Raw genomic sequence first — 20515 nt, 5'->3', positions numbered from 1 at the left:
TGTATTTGTGTGCTGTTGATGTCTCCCTGTCGAATTAATGCATGCATAATATTTTATAGAATTTAATACATTGCATGTTTTACATTTTTCTAAAGTTTGAAGAATGTGCTTTTGCACTGGTTGTGGTATAAATATGAAATTGTTGTGTGTTGATGTTCCACGTGTTAGTAAACATGACCAACCTGTTTGTTGATGTATCAATCTTGTTACACACTCCTCAGTGTTAGAAGAATTATTTTGATGCTTTGAAAGCTGTTCAATTTTCTGTACAGTTAGATGTAGATAAAGTAACATTACTGTTGGCCCCCAAACAATATGTGATTACTATTGCACGACCACTAAAATTAGGGTGGGTATATGTGCAGTTTTGTTATAGTTGGTGCATCATTTGTTTGCCATAATGCAGGTATTACACAACTTATTACAATCACAGCTGCAACTCTGATATTTAAGCCCATTGTATTTATTTATTTTATTTATTTATTTATTTATATACAATACAAGCAGGTACATTGGGTTTGTGAGAGTACATAACATTAGTGTTTCTGGGGGGAGCCCCGTCGGCTCCCCGGAGCTATCCAGGCTGATATTGCTAATGTCAGACTTTGGCATCAGTCATGTGTATGGAGTTCTTAGGCCTACCGGGGACCACAAGCCAGAACCTGGCCCCCCCTCAGAGAGGCACGAGGAGCAATGGCCTATAAAAAAAACCATGTAGTTGGAAGCCTTCTATGTCTGCCATCGACCGGGTCAGGCATCCAGAAAGGTAAGCAGACCAAAACAAACGCCTATTTTGGTTAAGAAATTGCTACTGAGAGCCGAACTAGTGGACAGAACTCCCAAAATAAAAATGAGCTAACGAGCACGACGTCACCACGTCACCACACTGCCATCTGCGTAGCTCCCCCCTCCCCGGGAGAGGGAAAGGGGAGCCCTAGACCCTTCGTGCCGGCAACCCAAGACCTTAGTTCTGAGGCTGATGCGCCAGGCAGAAGTTATGTGCTCTGGCTCCGATCTTGGTCTCTACTCCGTGCCTTGTGGCATGGTGGCTGTTTTATAGAGGGGTGTGCAAGCCAAGAGTGATTCTTCAGTACTCGGGCTGCATGTACTAGAGTTACCTTCCCTAGGTGGCCAGTAAGTACTGCCCTTGGGGCCACCTTCCACAAGTTTCTTGGGTTCTGCCTCTGCTTGGCCATTTACTGTTTGGTTTTCAACCGCCCTTTGTGTGCTAGGGTGTTTTGTCTCCCTTGTTCGCCTTAGGGTACTGCGCATCTTGATTTCACCAATCGTAGCAGGCGGCTCTGTTCCGCCAGGGTACACTGTCCTCTTGCGGGGTTTTCTTTTTCTTTTTGTTTGCTTGCCCGGTGGAGGGGGGGGGTCTACCGTGGTTATTGTTATGGTAATTCGAGTGGTACCCCCTGCTTGGTCCCCGTGAGTGTACACATCCTGTGGGTTCAGTTCTTGTTGTTTGGTAGACTTGGGCGCCAATTAGCAGTATCCTGCCTGGGCTTCCCTGAGTGTGTGTTCTGTCTCAGGACCCTGGGAATTCCCATAGGGGCGTGTGGGTCTAATGGATGTGACCCCTGAGTCACCCCTCGCTTTGTGTGAATGAGAGGGTTGCTCCTGTCCCTTTGTCTCAGGGTGACTCTTCCTGTTTTTGCCTCATCTGCTGCCTGTTGGGTTGGTGGCACCTTGGTCCTGCAAGTTTTGTTGCTTGTTTGTGACTCGGTTACCCAGTCTTATGCTGACTATGTGGGTGCAGGCAGCACGAGCATTGCAAGTTGGGTTCATGTGGTTGCAACGCACTAGGTTATTTGCTCCCCGGAAGCCCCGAGGCTGTCCCGTTTTGGTTGTTGTGACTGGGCTTGGAGGTGTTGGTCGCTTCGGTTTTGTTTTCGTCCGCACCCCCTTGTCGTTTCCCTGTTGTGGGTTGGGCTTGCTCCACCCCCCTTCCTCCCTACATCCGGATCCTCACCATCTGTGGGTTCAGGGTTGGGCGGGGGTTTCGATGGTCTTGAGAATTGGGTGGTCTCAGGGATTTCCCCTTCCAGGGTAGCGACGGAGGCATTCAAGCCTGTTCCTCCAGCCATGATGTATAGGTCTGCCAGTGGGCTCCCTTCCTTAGTCTTTATCTGGCTGCTCCGGCTTTTTCTCGTGAGGCTGGGGCTTTAGGGGGACGGCTCTGCCCCGGGTCCTGCAGTGGAGGTTCCCGGGGGTGGCGTGGGGCTGACTTGGGGGCCGCGGGCCCAGTTGGATCCCGCATGGGTTTTCTACCCTCTGAGTGGGGCTTGCGGTTACGGGGAGTGGGGTTTTTCCTTCCCCCCCCCCCCTCTGCGTACGAGTTTTGGGACGTCGCCCCTTCCCCGGGTTCAGTTCCTTGTTTCTTCGGGTCCGTCGGTGTGTTCTCTTCTCGGTTTTCTCCCCCTTCTTCTCTGGGACAGGACTTATCCGTCCTGTCGAGGTCATGTTCTCCTCATACCAGGGTTCTGCATGACCTTTGGTCTCGGGGTGCGAATGTGCCTTTCTGAGCCTTTGTGGTTTTGTGCTTGCTTCTGTAGGATCTCGAGGATTTAGGAAGGTCTTTGATTATTCCCGTATTATTGGAACGTCTGTCATCCTCCGGTGAGGATTACCTCCAGTCCTTTTTAGGACTCGTTGGTCCTCTTCCATGCTGCTTCTTGTTTTTCGGTACTGTCTCGTTCTTTGTTGTTATATCTTCTCTCCGTGCTGTCTCGGCACTTCTATTATTCCTTAAATACTCCTAGTTGACGCCTTCCCCGCCAGGCGGGTTGTGCTGTTCGAACTTCATGTGTCCTGCGCATGCGCCGTGGGAGTTTGTTTTGTTATGGACGGTGTACACAAGTGCTGGTGATCCGCATCCTTTTTCTCTCGGGTGTTTCGTCTCTCGCTCCTCTTATCTTCCCAGTCCGAGCCCTGTAGATACTAGGGGTGTTCTGGATTACCAATATGGGGAGAACGCCTGGTTTTCTCTGCATATGGGTGTGGGGTGCTGCATTTGCCTCTGCCCTCCTCTTCTCCTGCATATGCGCCTCTGGCCTTATTCCACTGGCGGTGCTCCCGAAATATTCTCGTCTACGATGTGTCTTGACACGTTCGTGCCTACGCTCTGCAGGTGAGTTTATGTTGTCGGGCGTCTCTTCGGCCAAGCGCTGGTTTGTGGTTTTTGGATAAGAACATAAGAACAAAGGTAACTGCAGAAGGCCTATTGACCGATACGAGGCAGCTCCTATTTATAACCACCCAATCAATCCCACTCTTATACATGTCCAAACTATGCTTGAATCAATCAAGGGACCCCAACTCCACCATGTTACGAGGTAAAATGGTGGAGGTAAATGTTATGAGGTACATGTTAAACTGTATCACGGTGTTATGAGGTGACATTTTGATGCAGTTTTGACAAGGGATGCATGTTGGGGATTGATTGTGGCATTTTGTTTGGCCCTTGCGTACTTCTTCCTGGGGCCTTCCTTGTTCGTCTGTGTTATTTGTTACACGGTGAGGCACGGCACCGTTTTTCGTGGTCTTATCTTGATCACTCATTCCTTGCCCATCTTACAGGACAGTGCCTGGCTTAGCCCTTCCATATACTGTACATTGGATTCTCTGTACTCACCGAGTTGTGCTTGCAGGGGTTGAACTTTTGCTCTTTGGCAGGAGTGCCGCATCCTGTGAGATGAAGCGTCCCTGCTTTTTGCTTTGCGTTTCGGTTCGCGGTGCCCACTTCTTCGTTGGCCTCGGCCTGGCTCTTTATTTTTCACCGCAATTTTATCCTTGCTGTTTGCGGCATCTGTGTTTCGGCGTTTTTCTACTGGTGGCTTTTCGTTGTCATCTATTGTCGGACTTGTTGGTCCTTCAAGGGTCCCGGGGGGTTCCACCCAGACGGGGCTTTTCTGCTCACCCGGGTTGGTTCTTCCCGTCTTGCCAAGTTTGGGTTCCTGTTTTACTGGCTTACCCTGCCAGTTGACGTTTTCACGATCTCGCGGTGTCAGTTCTCATGAGTCTCGTGTTGGAACCACAGTATCTTTGATCTCTTGGCGAGCTCGCTGGCATTGAGAGGTTTTCTGTACGGCAGACGTTCCTTCTGGTTCCTTGCCGGCTTGAGTTCCCGGCTCTGCTTGCTCGGTGTTCGCACACGAGGTTTTCCTGTGGGTCCGCCTCTTCCTATGTTCGATAGGTCTATGGCGGGGCTGGTTCGGTTCCGTCTCGAGTCTCTCACCATCTGTTGGTGATCAGGTGCAGGGAAATTCCTGCGTGGGCCCTACGTCTCAGGCTGACCCACTAAAGGTGGCTTTGTTGATGGTGTCCCACCTGCGTGCTTCCTCTTGGCGGCGGTGTGGGTTTTTTTGGCGGTCCTTCCGTTTTCTTTCTGTCCTTTCGTAGGTTTGCTGCGTTTTATTGGTGTGGTCTTGTCCTTCTCTTGTGGAGGTTCAGGGCCATCATCTTGCCACATACTGTCGCCTTGTCTCGTGCAGCACTAGCGGAGTTGCTCCGGTTTGCTTCGGTTTTGGTGTTCCCCCTGCACCGATTCGCGAATTGTCTCTGGCGTGGTTCACCTCCGGCCTGCTCTTGCGCTGCTTGTGCCGTCCTGGTTCTTGGTTGGGAGTGCTCTTTTCTTCTCCTCAGTTTATTATGACCCCTTCAGTTCTGGTTTGTTGGATTGCAGCCATCTCCTTCTTTTCTGGCAGAGACTGACACGGCTGCTTTCTGGATGGGTCCTTGGGTTATTGATGCTTGGTTGGTCTGGCCGGGGGTGCATCATGTGTTGTGTTCGGTGGCGGCGCTTCGCTGTTCTTTGTGTGCCACGGTTGCCATGACCGGGGTCACGCTTTGGGTTGTTCCAGTTTCCCTTCTTCCCTGTTCCAGGGGTGCGATTCTCTCAGGTTGTCCGCGGGGTGGTTCAGTCCAGCCAGCCTGCTGTCTATCTCCGTGCCCGCGATGTTTTGTCAGTGGGTCATGTGTTCCTTCGTTGATGTTCCTGGGCCTTGTCGGGCCTTTGTGGCCTTGGGTTGACAGTTGCAGTCTTTTGTCTCCGCTTCACGTTGGAGAGTGAGCGACTTTTGCCTCCCGGGTTAGGTCCCTCTTGTTTCGTCTTTGGGTAGGTAGCTCCGGGGAGCCGATGGGGCTATCCGCAGAAAACCAGCGTTGAATGTAATGAAATGCCATTTTCTAGGTGAGACCCGGACCCTCCCTCCCTCCGGTCTGCATTTTTTTCGCGTGTTTTGATATCCAGCCTCAGAACTGAGGCCTTGGGTTGCCGGTGCAAGGAATCTGGGGCTCCCCCTTCCCCCTCCCAGGGAGGGGGGAGCTGCACAGATGGCAGCGCGGTGACGTTGTGCTCGTTAGCTCGTTTTTATTTTGGGAGTTCTGTCCCACTAGTTCGACTCTCATTAGCAATTTCTTAACCAGAATAGGGGTTTGTTTTGGGACGCTTACCTTTCTGGGTGCCTGACCCGGTCGACGGCAGACATAGAATTCATCCAACCACATGGGGGTTTCACTAGGCTATTGCTCCTCGTGCCTCTATGAGGGAGCCAGGTTCTGGCTCGTGGTCCCTGGTTGGCCTAAGAACTCCATACACATGCCTGATGCCAAAGTCTGACATTAGCAATATCAGCCTGTATAGCTTCGGGAAGCCTCCGGGTCTTACCCAGAAAATGGCGTTTCATTACATTCAACGCTGGTTTTTTACACTTTTGCAAAAACCAGTAAAACACAGCCTTTTTTGCAGAAACTACATACTGTAGTACAGTATATAGTTTAGTGCAGTATACTACTGTATATAGTATTGTATTTAAAAAATACAAAAAGTTAGGGACGGTCAGAAATTGTAAATACATGTACACATTTATTGTTTTTTGCTATAAAGTGTAATAATGCAACTTATATTTGCTTGACAACTTGGAATATGCTGACCTATACTGTACAGAAAGATATACGCTGTGTGCATACTACTATGAATTACAGAGATAAGGACTATCTCACATTGCTGTGGAAAATGTTTATTTAATATTTCTCCAATTTTTATTATGGATATCACAATTATAATAATGACCAATTAAAGGTACATGCCTTGCTAGGGTATACTGTTTTTTATAAAAATCCAATATCTTAAAAAATATAACTTACGATAATTTGTCCTCAATAAATGGGAGTAAATAATTTTGGCCTACTATATTTATATTGTAAAAGTTTTATACTGATTGTGCTACTCATAGGTATGTAGTTTGTAACTTCATGTGAAGGTCTTTAATTATATGGTACTCTTTGTGGCATCCTTTTGTGCAAAATTAACTCATTATATCACTTCCACAGGCTTCTCCCCTCTCCCGAAAGGAATCCTACAAAGATCAACGGCGGAAATACAGACGAGAGAAAAAGAGAGTGGCGAGAGAACTACTGAGTACGCTGAAGGACCCAGCGGTGGTGGTCCTGGCTGACTGGCTGAAGGTGCGCGGGTCACTCAAGGGCTGGACAAAATTGTGGTGTGTCCTCAAGCCTGGGATGCTTCTCCTCTATAAAAATGCTAAAGTTAAGGTATGTGAATGTTGGACATTTATTGTGATTAAGTTGATGTAATTGTATAGCGATAATACTTATTAATAGAGAATGTTTAGATTACTACAGATCATTGGAGTTGAGAATGAGTTGAACAGGTGTACAGCCTTGAAAACAAATACAGGTATGCATCTTTAAACATATCATAAGAAAATATTTCTGGAACAAAAATGAACTTCTTAAAAAAACAAATTAGACACTTTCCTGCAAGAAGTGCCAGGTTATAGTGGATATATGGGGCTGTGGCTCACTCTAAGCTGCAGCTGTTGGACCAAGTTATCACATGTCAAGCCTGGCTTGACTTGTGATAACTTGAGGGGAAAGTTGGAAGTTTTTAGCCACTGCTGTTAAAGATCTTTTGAGTGAATTGTAGACTTCTCAAATCTAAGGGGAGTTGTGTGGGGGGTCTGATCAGTTTAGAGGTGATCCGTGGACTTGGTTACAGTATAAATCTTTAGACGAGTTTACTTGTGATCAATGTTACAAGTTCACGGGAACAGTTTGAAGTGTAACAAGCTCAGATAACAGCTGTATGAGATATGAGTTAATTTGTGATTTAACAGGTACTACATAAGGGGCCTTCTAGTCATTTTTGTGTAAGGTGTAAATATTAATGTGTGGTACTGTGGATATACAGTCTGCAAATTAGGGACCCTGCTTCTATGACTCTTTTTAACTTTGGAACTTGACAAACACATGTACATACAGTATAATTTTGGATAAATTTTGTATAATAGAATTAATAGCTAGTTAACCAGTCCTCCAGTGTTTTATATATTTCTGTGGAATCCTGACATTTTGTTAATGCAACATATTCATTGCTGTGTGGAAGCTTATGGATGTGGCACCAGTTTGGCTGAGAAACACCAGTGATACAATAAAAGGAAATCTAACTTCGTAATTCCTTGAACAGAGCAGCCACTGGGTGGGCACCGTATTGCTCAATACCTGTGAACTGATTGAGCGGGCCGTCGAAAAAGGATGGATTCTGTTTCAAGCTGTTCCATCCACTTGAACAGTCAATCTGGGCTACAAAGGGACCTGAAGGGGAAACAATGGGTAAGTACAGTCTTCAGTGAGTGGACTGTTTGCAGATCACCACAATGATCTCTTAAGGCATTTTCACCTTACTATATTTGCATTCTTCATTTCTTTAACAATTGTTTAAATATTTAATGTTAACATTATGTTAATAGTCTCCGTGGTGTAGTGGTAAGACACTCGCCTGGCGTTCCGCGAGCGCTATGTCATGGGTTCGTATCCTGGCTGGGGAGGATTTACTGGGCGCAATTCCTTAACTGTAGCCTCTGTTTAACGCAACAGTAAAATGTGTACTTGGATGAAAAAACAATTTTTCGCGGCAGGGGATCGTATTTCAGGGACCTGCCCGAAACGCTACGCGTACTAGTGGCTGTACAAGAATGTAACAACTCTTGTATATATCTCAAAAAAAAAAAAAAAATATACAACAGACTGAATACCTTCAGATTGCATGTTTAGTGAATATAATGGATGTTAACAAGTGAAAACTTAACGGCTAATAAGGCAGGAGCTAAAATCCATGTTAGAGACTTTATACAATATTTTAACAGCCATACAATGGTGTCGCATAAGTGTACAAATTTCAGCATGACCACAAAATACAGTTGATGCAGCTGAAGAATACTTTAGCCTGTGTAATTCTTAAATTAAAATTTGTGTGTATAAACTACATGGTGTAAGTCCCTAAGAGTAGTTACAGAATAAGAGCTATGCTCGTGGTGTCCCATCTTCCCAGCACTCTTTGTCATATAACGCTTAGAAATTACTGGTGGTTTTGGCCTCCTCCACCTTTTCACCTAACTTGTTCCAACTGTTTACCACTCTGTGAAAGGGAATTTTCTTATATTCCTTCGGCAGCTTTGTTTACTTAGACAAAGTAAATCTATGACCTCTTGTTCTTGAAGTTTCAGGTCTCAGGAATTCTTCCCTATTAATTTTATCAATTCTCATTATTATTTTGTACGTAGTGATCATATCACCTCTTTTTCTTCTATCTTCTAGTTTTGGCATTTTTAATGCCTCTAACCTCAATTTGTAGCTCTTGTCCTATCAGTTGTGGGAGCCATTTAGTTGCATGTCTGCATCTTTTCTAGTTTGTTGTTGTACTTATTAAAATATGTGTACCAATCAACCACTACATATTCCAGCCTTGGTCTAACAAAAGTCGTGATCAATTTCTTGAGTATTTTGCCATCAATGTATTTAAAAGCAATTCTGAAGTTAGAAAGTGTAGCATAGGCTCCTTACATGATGTTCTTTGTGTGGTCCTCAGGTGATAATTTTCTATCTAGAACCACCCCTAGATCTCTTTCTTTATCAGAATTCTTTAAAGATTTCTCACAGAATTTATAGGTTGTGTTGGTTCTGTGTTCACCTATTCCACATTCCATAACATGACATGTATTTGAACAAATCCACAAGGGCCGTGACGAGGATTCGAACCTGCGTCCGAGAGCATCCCAGACGCTGCCTTAATCGACTGAGCTACGATATGGTCAAAAGGAGTTGAAACTGAAGTTCTACTGAACTTATTGGATCCTGCAGCCTCTCCGAGGCCCAAACCAGGGTTTTACACAACTCCCCACATGCATTCGAGCTATGTCAATAGGCCGTTCTCCCTCTTCGCCCTTACTTCATTACACACAGAAATCACAATTGCGTGATGCATCAAATGAACAAATCCACAAGGGCCGTGACGAGGATTTGAACCTGCGTCCGAGAGCATCCCAGACGCTGCCTTAATGGACTGAGCTACGACATGGTCAAAAGGAGTTGAAACCGAAGTTCTACTAGCGCCTCTAGCGTTTACCTCTAGCACGACCCGGATCATGATCCGGATTATGTCTTTTATTTATATAATTTTGTCTTTTATAAATATATTATGTATATATATATATATTATATTATATATATATATATATATATATATATATATATATATATATATATTATGTCTTTTATATATATAATCCGCGCCCCGGTTTATGATTATGATTATGATCCCCCCCCCCGGTCGGCAATGTTTTTTGCATGATTTTGACATCCAGCCTAAGAACTTGGAATTGGACAGAACAGACCCTCGTGCCGGCTTGGATCACCAGCACAAGGGTCTGGGGGTTCCCCTTCCCCCTCCTGGGGAGGGGAGGGGGAAGGGGGTTGCGCAGACAGCGGTGCGGCATCATGATGACGTCATGCTAATTTTCGTTTGAAGAGTTCTGTCCACTTGTTTGGTTTTCGGTAGCAATAGTTTCACCAGAATAGGAGTTTGTTTTGGGGCCCCTACGTTTCTAGGTGCCAGTCCCAGTTGATGGCAGACCTAGAATGCTCCCAACCACATGAGGGTTTCTATAGCCCATTGCTCCTCGTGCCTCTCTGAGGGAGCCAGGTTCTGACTCATGGTCCCCAGTAGGCAAGAACTCCATGCACATTGACTGATGTCAGAAAGTTATACATATCAATTCAGCCTGGATAGCTCCGGGAAGCCTCTGAGACTCACCCAGAAAATGGCTTTTCATTACATTCAATGCTGGTTTTTTAGGTCCAGATAGATGTGCAATGCAATGTGTGTTTATAATAGTATGCCTTGATTCACACGATGATGGTACAGTAGTAGTATTCTCACTAATAAATGTCAAAACAAGACATGAAATAATATACAGTACTTTTACCCCTTATGTATTTTCAAAATAATTTTTTTACACAGTTTAAAATTGTATTAATACAGGGGCAGTTGTACAACCACTTCCCTCATCGCACCTCATCTTCAGAGCTCCATCCCAGGCAGCAGGGAAGTGCTGGATGGATGCCTTGGAGCTGGCTGTCCGCTGCTCCTCAATTCTTATCCGATCCATGACATCTTCAAATAAGAGCGATGCCAACAATTCTATTAACTCGTCAACTCTTGCAGCTGATAAATGGAACGAGTCTGATTATGAAAAGCACTTTAAGGACCAAGGTAAGTATCCACATGATAGTTATTTAGTTTTGAAAGTGTATAGAAAAGACTCAAAATTTGTGTAATAGTTCCCTTCATAGGACTGTATAGCTGCTAAAATTTCAAAGTGATTGTGTACAACACACTTTCAAAGCCTTGTGTACTATTTGAACAATATAAAGAAGTGTGAATGTTACTTTGTACATTGTGTTATTGTTGAAGATCGTACATTTACCTGTGTTTCTCTCTCTGGCCCCTTTCCTTCCTCCTAATTGGCTGTTGCTTCCTCTCCACTGCTATTATGGTTGTGGCCATTGCCTTTGTAATTCATCTCTAATTGCATGCTATGCTTGCCTGTCATATTTACTCACACATGTACTGTATTTGCATCTCGCTCAACAACCCACTTGAATTTTTGCATGGTGTATGTGGAATTAAAATTGTGTTCTAACATAAATATATATTTTATTGCATCATTTGTTTGTGTTTTCTTTGGAGTGACCCTGAAAATAATAATACAAACAAACATACAAACATTATATCATTACTCTGTTTCCCACTTTGATGGGGCGGGTTAATACTTGAAACAAAAAATATTCCAATAAATGGTGCCTTTAATATGTCTCTGTGGTACATACTCATGTTATGTGTAATAAATATAACAATGGTGTATCCAACATATTAATGTACATTGGTAAACAAATTTCCCAAATACTGTACCTATATAGATATATCTGATGATTCAAGCACGGGCATTAGTCCAGAAAACAGTCCAGTAGCATCACCTCAGTCTGTATGGCGGGATTGTGTCATTCAGCTTGCAGGTGTCTCTAGTGTGGAGGGTACACCTACTCACAAGGTTCAAGTGAGCAGTTCAGCAAACCGAGACCCATCACCAACGCCATACTATCGTAGGCTAGCAGCGGCCATACACATGGCTGATCATGAACTCAAGGGAGATTACTCCAACCAAAGAATATCATTAACTCCTGATAATATCAGTATTTCTGAGCATTCACAAGCAAATTCACCCAAGATACGTAAGAACCAAAAGAAAAACTCTGTCAAGGCCAGTCCCAAGATTATTGTGAAGTCTTCAAAGTTGAGAAAGAATGGTAAATAATAATACTATACTGTAATCACATTGTTGCAGTTTGCAAACTTAATTTGTTACACTGCAATTGGGTAATCTTTCTCACTGTATACAAGAATGCAATAAAATGGATTTTATGAAAATATGAATGAATAATAATTGTTTACAGATAATATATTGATTAATTATACACTTTCATAACATCCTGTTGTCTGCATACTAAAATCAGGGTCTTGGTATCTGTTGCCCATGGATGATTTTACCCAGTGTGGGTTGGTTTGAATTTGTAGCAATTGTATGGCTACATAATCCATTCCTTAGATGGTCCTGTTAAGTGTTCTCAATGTTGGAAAAATCATGACTACCTTAGTTTCCTTCATGAACATTAGTATTTACAGTAGTAGGTTACTCATCGTCACTGGCCCACCACCTACCTAATACTGTACAATGTATGTGCAGCTCCACTGCACAAGCGATTGTTTATGCTATGCAAAATTGCCAATGCTTTACAAGAGCTGAAAGGTCTTGCTGATGAAGAGGAATATATTACAAGTACTGTACTGTAGTAAACTATTATTATTATTATTATTATTATTATTATTATTATTATTATTATCCATCAGAAAACAAAATATGCAACTAACAGCAAAGAAAGGGAGAGTGAGGTAGTGGGTGGTGACCTACTAGTCTGTGGTTGTGACTGACACGAAGCTCTGTTATAGACACTGTCATTCTTTGAGTTGCCAAAAGAGAGCAAGATTATTATTACAAGTTACTGATCACAATAAAAATGTGATTTGTTTTCAAGATCTTGACATTAATGCTGAGGTAATCATGCTAGTGGTGTGAGTGCTGGCGATCACTGTGCAAGCTGGGGTGGTCGGGGTAGAGATAACTACCATGTGGTAAAGAGAACTTTGTATTGTCACATGGAGAAAATCTGCTGCCACAAACAACAAAATATGATGAAAATAATTTCAATGGGGCAATTAGTGATTACAGAAACCTGTATATTATTCATCACAAGTTGAAATAGCTTGAAGAGGGAGAGAGGGAGGTTGTGAGGCACTGGTCAGATGGTAACCGACATGAAACTATTTGTACTACACCTCTCTACCATTCTCTGAGTTGACAAGTTGAGCAAATTTAGTATAAGATACTGATTCTAATGAAAATACTGTTGTCATTATGATTTTTACTGATAATTTTGCTAGTGTTGTTGATATTCTGGTAGTGTGAATGGTGGTGATTGATACAAGCTATGGTGGAGAGGACTATCTTTGTGATGCCAATATGAGCAAATAAGGGGGTAGTAAGCTACTAAATTTGACAAAAGTAATGCCATTGTGAATTTTATTATTTGTGGTACTAGTAGTGATCATGTACTAGTTGTGATGGTAATGCTGGTGGTAGTGGTGCATGTGTGACTGTACATTGTGTGGGGACACTGGTGGTGGTGAGAGTATTACTGTACATTATGATGGGAACACTGGTGGTGGTGGTGGTGGTGGTGGTGTGTGACTGTACATTGTGTGGGGACACTGGTGGTGGTGGTGGTGGTGTGTGACTGTACATTGTGTGGGGACACTGGTGGTGGTGAGAGTATTACTGTACATTATGATGGGAACACTGGTGGTGGTGAGAGTATTACTGTACATTATGAAGGGAACACTGGTGGTGGTGGTGGTGGTGAGTGTGTGACTGTACATTATGATGGGAACACTGGTGGTGGTGGTGGTGAGTGTGTGACTGTACATTATGAAGGGAACACTGGTGGTGGTGGTGGTGGTGGTGTGTGACTGTACATTATGAAGGGAACACTGGTGGTGGTGGTGGTGGTGTGTGACTGTACATTATGATGGGAACACTGGTGGTGGTGGTGGTGGTGGTGGTGGTGGTGAGAGTATTACTGTACATTATGATGGGAACACTGGTGGTGGTGGTGGTGGTGTGTGACTGTACATTATGATGGGAACACTGGTGGTGGTGGTGGTGGTGGTGAGAGTATTACTGTACATTATGATGGGAACACTGGTGGTGGTGGTGGTGGTGAGTGTGTGACTGTACATTATGAAGGGAACACTGGTGGTGGTGGTGGTGGTGTGTGACTGTACATTATGAAGGGAACACTGGTGGTGGTGGTGGTGGTGGTGAGTGTGTGACTACATTATGAAGGGAACACTGGTGGTGGTGAAATTAGTAACTGTGCTGTTGCCATGTGTATGGCTGACTGTTTCAGGGATTATCACACCTTGTCAAAGTTCTAAAGACATAACTAGGTAATAACCTAGTACTGTACATGGTCTTGTTAATAATAATGCCATGTAAAATGTATTGTGAAAATGTGTGTGTGTGTTATACTGTACCATATGTATATTTCAGTACTGTACAATATTATTTGTAAATAATAATGCCTGGTAACAGCTTACCTTGGGTGCAATTAACTCTTGGTGCATCTGTGTGCATCATTTGAACCAAAAATTAATAAAAAAGAATAACAAGTGTAAGTAAAATAAAATCAGTATAGTATACCATTCGGCAAACCCCATCTGTCACCCTCTTTGCTAAATGTAACAGTGACCTGCCTCCAGCCATCAAAATTCTACAATTTCAACAGGCTACCACAACTTAACCATGGCACGTAGACCAAAACTTTTACCATATTCATGATTGTTGCATGATTTTGTACCATTTTTTTTGCGCCCCTGGGGGTAGTGGGATATATTTTATACGCATTGAGGGATGCAGAATGAGTTTTGGAAAATTGTCATTCCACATTCAAGCTTGTAATTCTTATTCACTTTATATTATTTTCATTGTATCTACTGCTGACACTGAATAGGTGCCCACTATTGACATGGTGGAATTTGCCTCATGTTTATTCTATTTATTGCCAATTTGAAAACAAACAGTAATTACCGCTGTAGATAGTCTCGAAACAGATTTATACTTGATCACTGCTTTCTTTTGATAAGTATTTCTCATATTTAGATGCCTTGAAGATTATTAATTGCTTAAAATGCCAAGAAAGTTGCTTCAGACACATTTAGCAGCTAACAGTAAGAAGCTGCAGATTGCCTGTACTTTGTCCCACAGATTTCTCCTTTGTGCAACCACTTCCACCCTCATCCCCCCTCCTGACCTGCAGACCTCACCCTCCCCTCTCCTGAACCCCACAGACCTGGACGATGCAAGCCACACAGATGAGAATGAATACCACCGTGAGTCTGGACACTTCTCTGGAGCAGAGGCAATGTCTGGGACAGAGTCAGAGTCTGAGGATGGTTCACACAAAGGAGATGAAGATAGGAGAGATGGGGACGATGAAGACCTAAAAGATGATCTCACTCCCATTGAATCAGCATATGTGGCTTCTAAAGAAGGAGAAATGGGTGAGGTGAGTTTTATTTCATTGCTAATTTTGTAGTCAGTTTGCTTGTAAATACCTTCCCCCAAGCAAGCAACATCGTAATTTATACCTTAATTCTGCACCAAGAACATACAGTATATACATACATACTGTACATACATGCATACAGTACATACTACATACATACATTAATTTTCATTAACCTGTTTTTCCATTTTTATGGAGTGGGGAGCTATCTAATTGGAATAAAGGGAAATATAGTGAAAAAAAATGTTTAAAAAGAATATTATGTCTATTTATTACATCATTTAGATAATATTGTATGAGGGATGAGCAAGCATCAACACCCTCTGGTATTCTTCCACTGCTCCATGAGACCAGGTGTATTGTGCTCCTCATGATATATATGGCACAGATACATGCACTCCCTAATTACAGTACGGACCACTTCCACCCAAACTTGTCCCAACGATGTGAGTGTTTTAACATTTGGAGGCATCAGAAGAAGGAAGATTTATCGTAATGCACAAAGAGAACAAATTAACATGATGTATCAATGAGAAAATACCCAGTGTGTAGGTACAAATCCTCCTCATGGCTCCTACTAATTTTCTCATTCATCATTATGCCTTTCCCTAGGAATAAGTCATGCCTGATGAAGATTCAACATACTGTAATATTTTCCCCTTCAAGGAAATGGATTTTCTACAGTGCAAAGCATCACAAACAAAAAGGGAAAATTAAAAGAAAAATATAAACTCAAATATAAAGCATTTCTAAACTTTTTGTACCAAATGTTTCCAGAATTATTACTAGATTAACCACTGAACTGCATCAACTGAGTATTCTCGGTCGGCGGGAAACTGCACCAACTGAGAGAAAACTTTTTTTTTATTTTTTCGTACCCATTCTAAATGTGTGCGCGGTTGGTTGTGTACGAAATGGACTCTTAGGACCTCCAGTGAGAGGCAGCCATCTTGGGAAAAAAATTCCCAGAATACCCTAAGGATGCTGGCTGGGTTAGTACCGAGTGAGCAACCATGGGTGGTGCACGCGCCTCTGTCTCCCAAACACCTGTCCGACGCGGTGTTGAAAGATCTCGCTCTGTCGGTGAAATTCAAACTTTATTGTTTGAAGAACATAAGGGTCATAATATTGGTGAAGCTAGGCACGATAAGGACCTAACACAAAGGTCGGATGCAAGTGATACAACACCTATGAGGATGATACAGCGAGCGTATCCAGTTGTAGCTCTGAGCTCCACCCTTGCTATTTCCAATTTATATAGATGATACATAGATGAATCATTTTCTGCATTCAGTGGTGATGCATCTGATATAAGTAGCATAGATGAATAGTGTTAGCAGCTTCCATGGTGGTGTTTTCCATAGATATTTTCAAGAATAGCTGAATCTCTTCTTGACTGACGAACACTCTTTGAGTCTGGCTAAATCTCTTCCAGACTAATGGACACTCATCAAGGATGGCTGAATCTCTTCCTGTGTAGGACCTTACAAAGCGATCTTTTTCATGACTACCTTACAAATTGATCTTTTCCTATAATCTTTTCAAGATTGCCTTATGCTTTACAAGCTTGGCTACATACCACCTATGGGTACTAAAGCCAAGGGTGTACGTGAGTGTGTTATTTGCAAGCACACAGAACGAAGAAACAGTAAGCGAGAATCTATCAGTACCTGGTGCAACGAGAGCGAAGTCGCGCTGTGTACCATGGACTACTTCGTTGATTATTACTCACTTCCGAAGTACTGAGTGTGTAATACAGTGTGATACTTTGTAAACAGTGTGTGAAACTGTACATATTGTAATTTTGGTGAATTTTTAACTAGTAATATTGCGACAATAAACATTTATTGTGGGCACATTACTGACACATGTATCACAGTTCCATGGAACATTATGAACGTTCTGCTGCATACATATTGTAAAGGATACAAATATGCATCATATACGATAAGAAAACAAATAAAACTACATTGGAAATATATAGAACAAATAATTGAAAATATATTTGTGGCAACACCCGGTGCTTGAATGGCCCGCGCGACCGTGTCTGGGCGTGTCACGCACGGGTGACCAGCCCCTGATGATGTCACAGCACACCTTGTCCACGTCCCCACAGCCAAAGTAAGTGGAATTTGGTATTTATTTTTACATAGGCATGTTCAGGGAAGGGAATTTATCATTTTACAAAGAAAAAATAATTTTTTGAGAACACTTGATTTCATGCGCACGGGGAATTTCACAATAAACTCGGCACATCACAGTGGTTAAACTAGAGTGCATCTGATGCTAATAATGATGAATCTGACTGGTGGTAATGTAGTTCAATACATTTTCTTTGTGTACTCGACTAGTTGTACTCACCTAGATGTACTTTCAGGGGTTGAGCTTCAGCTCTTTGATCCCATCTCTCAACCATCAACCAATTGGTATACAGGTTCCTGAGCATACTGGGCTCTCTATCTACATTTGAAACTGTATATGTCTGCCTCCACTACCATTAACACTTTTGTTCTTTGGGGACAGAGATGACATCTACAAATAAATCTGTCGATGTTCCTTAGGAACGTAAGCGACATCCAAAATTAAAATATTTGTTAAAATTCAAGTTTTTATCCGATCATCATGGTTTTACAATGTGTGCTAACGTCTTCCCATTCTATTGCAAACTGAGGTGAAAATGGAGGTGAGAAACTTGAAAAGAGTAAATACATTTGTGAGCAAGTGTTGCGGATGTACCAATGGGTGCTCGCTCACGGGTAACGCTTGACCGACTTTCGACTTTGCTGCAGGTGGGGCGCGCTGGGCTAATTACGCCCGGGTCATCTTCGGGTAGTCTGGCGTGCATACGCCTAGAACACGAAAGTGTTAACAACATTAGGCTACCTTTTTTAATTAGAATTGGTAGATGTACTTCACAAAATCGTTAAACATTTTGTAAGATATTTATGCTAGTACTGTAAAATTAATACATTGACTGTTGCTGAACATGCAGTCATATTATTCTCTCTAAATTCTGCCAGTGTTTTGTAAATTGAATATTAAACCTTTGTATTTTATTAACTTTATAGTTAATGAATACACATTGCATTTCAGGCTGGGGAACAGGTTGAAGAATTAGAAGAAGAGAACAAGTCTCTGATTTGGTTCCTATTAAAGCAAGTTCGGCCAGGGATGGACTTGTCTAAAGTGGTGCTGCCAACGTTTATTCTGGAGCCAAGATCCTTTCTTGACAAACTTTCAGACTACTATTATCATGCCGATTTGCTCTCAGTGTTAGTATTGTATGTTTAGTTCAACTTATCAGCTACAAACTTTGATGTTTGTATGAACTCAGACTTTTTCTGGGGGGAGTCCCTTCGGCTCCTTAGAACTATCCAGGCTGATATGAATATATTAGACTTTGGCATAGCTATCCAGGCTGATATGGATATATTAGACTTTGGCATCAGTCAGTGTGAATGGAGTTCTTAGGACTACTGGGAACCACGAGCCAGAACCTGGCCCCCTCAGAGAGGCACGAGGAGCAACAGTCTATAGAACTGCACATGTGATTTGGAGCATTCTATGTCTGCCATCGATTGGGTCAGGCACCCAGAAAGGTAAGCATCCCAAAACAAACTCCTATTCTGGTTGAAACTATTACTGAAAAGTCAAACAAGTGGACAGAACTCCTCAAAAGAAAATGAGCAAACGAGTATGACATCACCACGTGCTGCGCCGCCGTCTGCGCAGCTACCCCCCTCCCCTGGAGGGGAACGTTGGGAGTTCCAGACCTCTCATGCCGGCTACCCACACTTTCAGTTCTCAGCTGATGTGTTTGAGTCTTGGTTGTGTGACTCCGGCTCCTGATTCTTGTTTTCAGTGCTGTGCCTTGTGTCTAGTGCTGTCTTCAGAGTGATGCATGAGCTGGGAGTAATCTTCACAGGTGCTCGGGCTGCATGCGCTTAGGGTTGTCTTCCCTAAGTGCACTGTAAGTGTACTGCCTTTGGGGCTTCGTTATCTTCCACAAGTCACCTTGGGGTCTACCTCTGCTTGGTCTTTTGCTGCTTGGTAATTGACTGCCCTAAGTGTGCTGGGAGGGTTTCCTCCTCCTTTGTTTACCTTGGACTTGGGTACCAGTTCGCAGTACCCTGCCTGGGCCTACCCTTAGCATTACCAGTCTAAGGGCCCTGGGAAACCCCGCATGAGGCACAAGGGGTCCAATGGATGTGACCCTCTGGGTTCCTTCTCGCCTTGCGCGAGTTTGTGGGTTGCTCTGTTCCTTTGTCTCAGGATGACTCACTGTTTTGCCTCCGTCGTGCTGCCTGTGGGGTCGGTGACACCTTCGACCCAGAGTCCTGTGAGTTTTGTTACTTATTAGTGACTCAGTTCACCCAGTTTGTTGATGACTCTCAGGGTGAAGGCAGCTCAGGCGTTGCATGCTAGATATAGGTTGCTGCAGTGCGCTAGGTTGATTGCTAACCTGGAAGTCCCGAGGCTGCCCCGTTTTGCTTATAGGGACCCAGACTTGGGGGTGTTGGTCGCTTCAGCCTTGATTCAGTCCGCACCCCCCTCGTTCATTCCCTGCTGTGGTACATTCTGGTCCTTCTTCCCTGCTTCCGGCTCTGAAGCATCTGAGGGCTTCAGGGTCGGGGCAAGATTTAGCTGATCTTGAGACTAGGGCAGTCATGGAGAGATGCCTCTTCCGGGGTGGCGATGGTAGCATTCGAGTTGGGTCCTGATATGGAGGTACCCAGGGTTGGGGAGGGGCTGACTTGAAGGCTTTGGGCCCCTTTGGACCCTGCCTGGGTTTTTCTTCCCTCTGAGCAGGGCTTGCTTTTGCAAGGAGTGGGGTTTTATTTTCTCCCCTCTGCGTACGAGTTGCATTGGTGTCGGCCCCTCCCTGGGTTCAGTTCAATGTCCTTTCTGGTCTGTCGGTTCTGTCCTTTCAGAGGTTTTCGGCTTCCCGCATTCTGCTTCATGAGGTGCAGGCGGCCATTGCAGCTTACCTCCATTGCAACCCGGATTATGCCTCTATAATGGATCCGTCTTCATTCAGGTTTGGGTCTTCGTCTCCCTACTGGGTTCGTTATAAGGTTCCGGAGTCGTGTCCTGACTAGTGGACTGCCCAGTGTTGTCTTTGGATGCTTGGAGTACTTTTTGTCGTACCCGCACGCTTGAGTGGTCCGAGGTGTTGATGGTGGTCCAGGTTTACCAGACGACTTCGAGCACCTCATTGCGTGTTTGTTCGCCCTTGTCCTTCCGCGGGATGTTGGCGTGGTGCAGTGTTATGTGCAGGTACCCTCCCTATCAGCTGCACTGGTAGCTGAGGTCTGGTGTGCTCGTGGCCTGCTGGCTTAGGTTTTGCAGTTCTTTTCCCTCCTGGAGCTGTCTTCGGATTGGCTTGAGGAGGATCCACCCCTAGGAAGCAGCCCGTGACAGTTGACTAACACCCAGGTACCTATTTTACTGCTAGGTAACAGGGGCATAG

At 43.8% G+C, this 20515-nt stretch overlaps 1 protein-coding gene across 1 annotated transcript in view; it reads left to right on the top strand.

Moving 5' to 3' along the window:
• Nucleotides 1-6336: 6336 nt before the first annotated feature.
• LOC123773157 (Oxysterol-binding protein-related protein 8) overlaps nt 6337-20515 on the top strand; it is a gene marked incomplete at its 5' end in the record, with an annotated part of 31674 nt that continues 17495 nt past the window's right edge. Inside the window, 6 exon segments of the mRNA XM_045766687.2 lie at nt 6337-6558; nt 7493-7546; nt 7548-7638; nt 10346-10576; nt 14828-15045; nt 18139-18317. Coding sequence (XP_045622643.2) covers nt 6337-6558; nt 7493-7546; nt 7548-7638; nt 10346-10576; nt 14828-15045; nt 18139-18317 — 995 coding nt within the window.

This window comes from Procambarus clarkii, chromosome 81 (genome assembly GCF_040958095.1).
Source record: "Procambarus clarkii isolate CNS0578487 chromosome 81, FALCON_Pclarkii_2.0, whole genome shotgun sequence".
NCBI classification, from domain to species: domain Eukaryota; kingdom Metazoa; phylum Arthropoda; class Malacostraca; order Decapoda; family Cambaridae; genus Procambarus; species Procambarus clarkii.
Note: the sequence above shows the minus strand (reverse complement) of the source record. Positions and strands in the feature narration are given on the sequence as shown.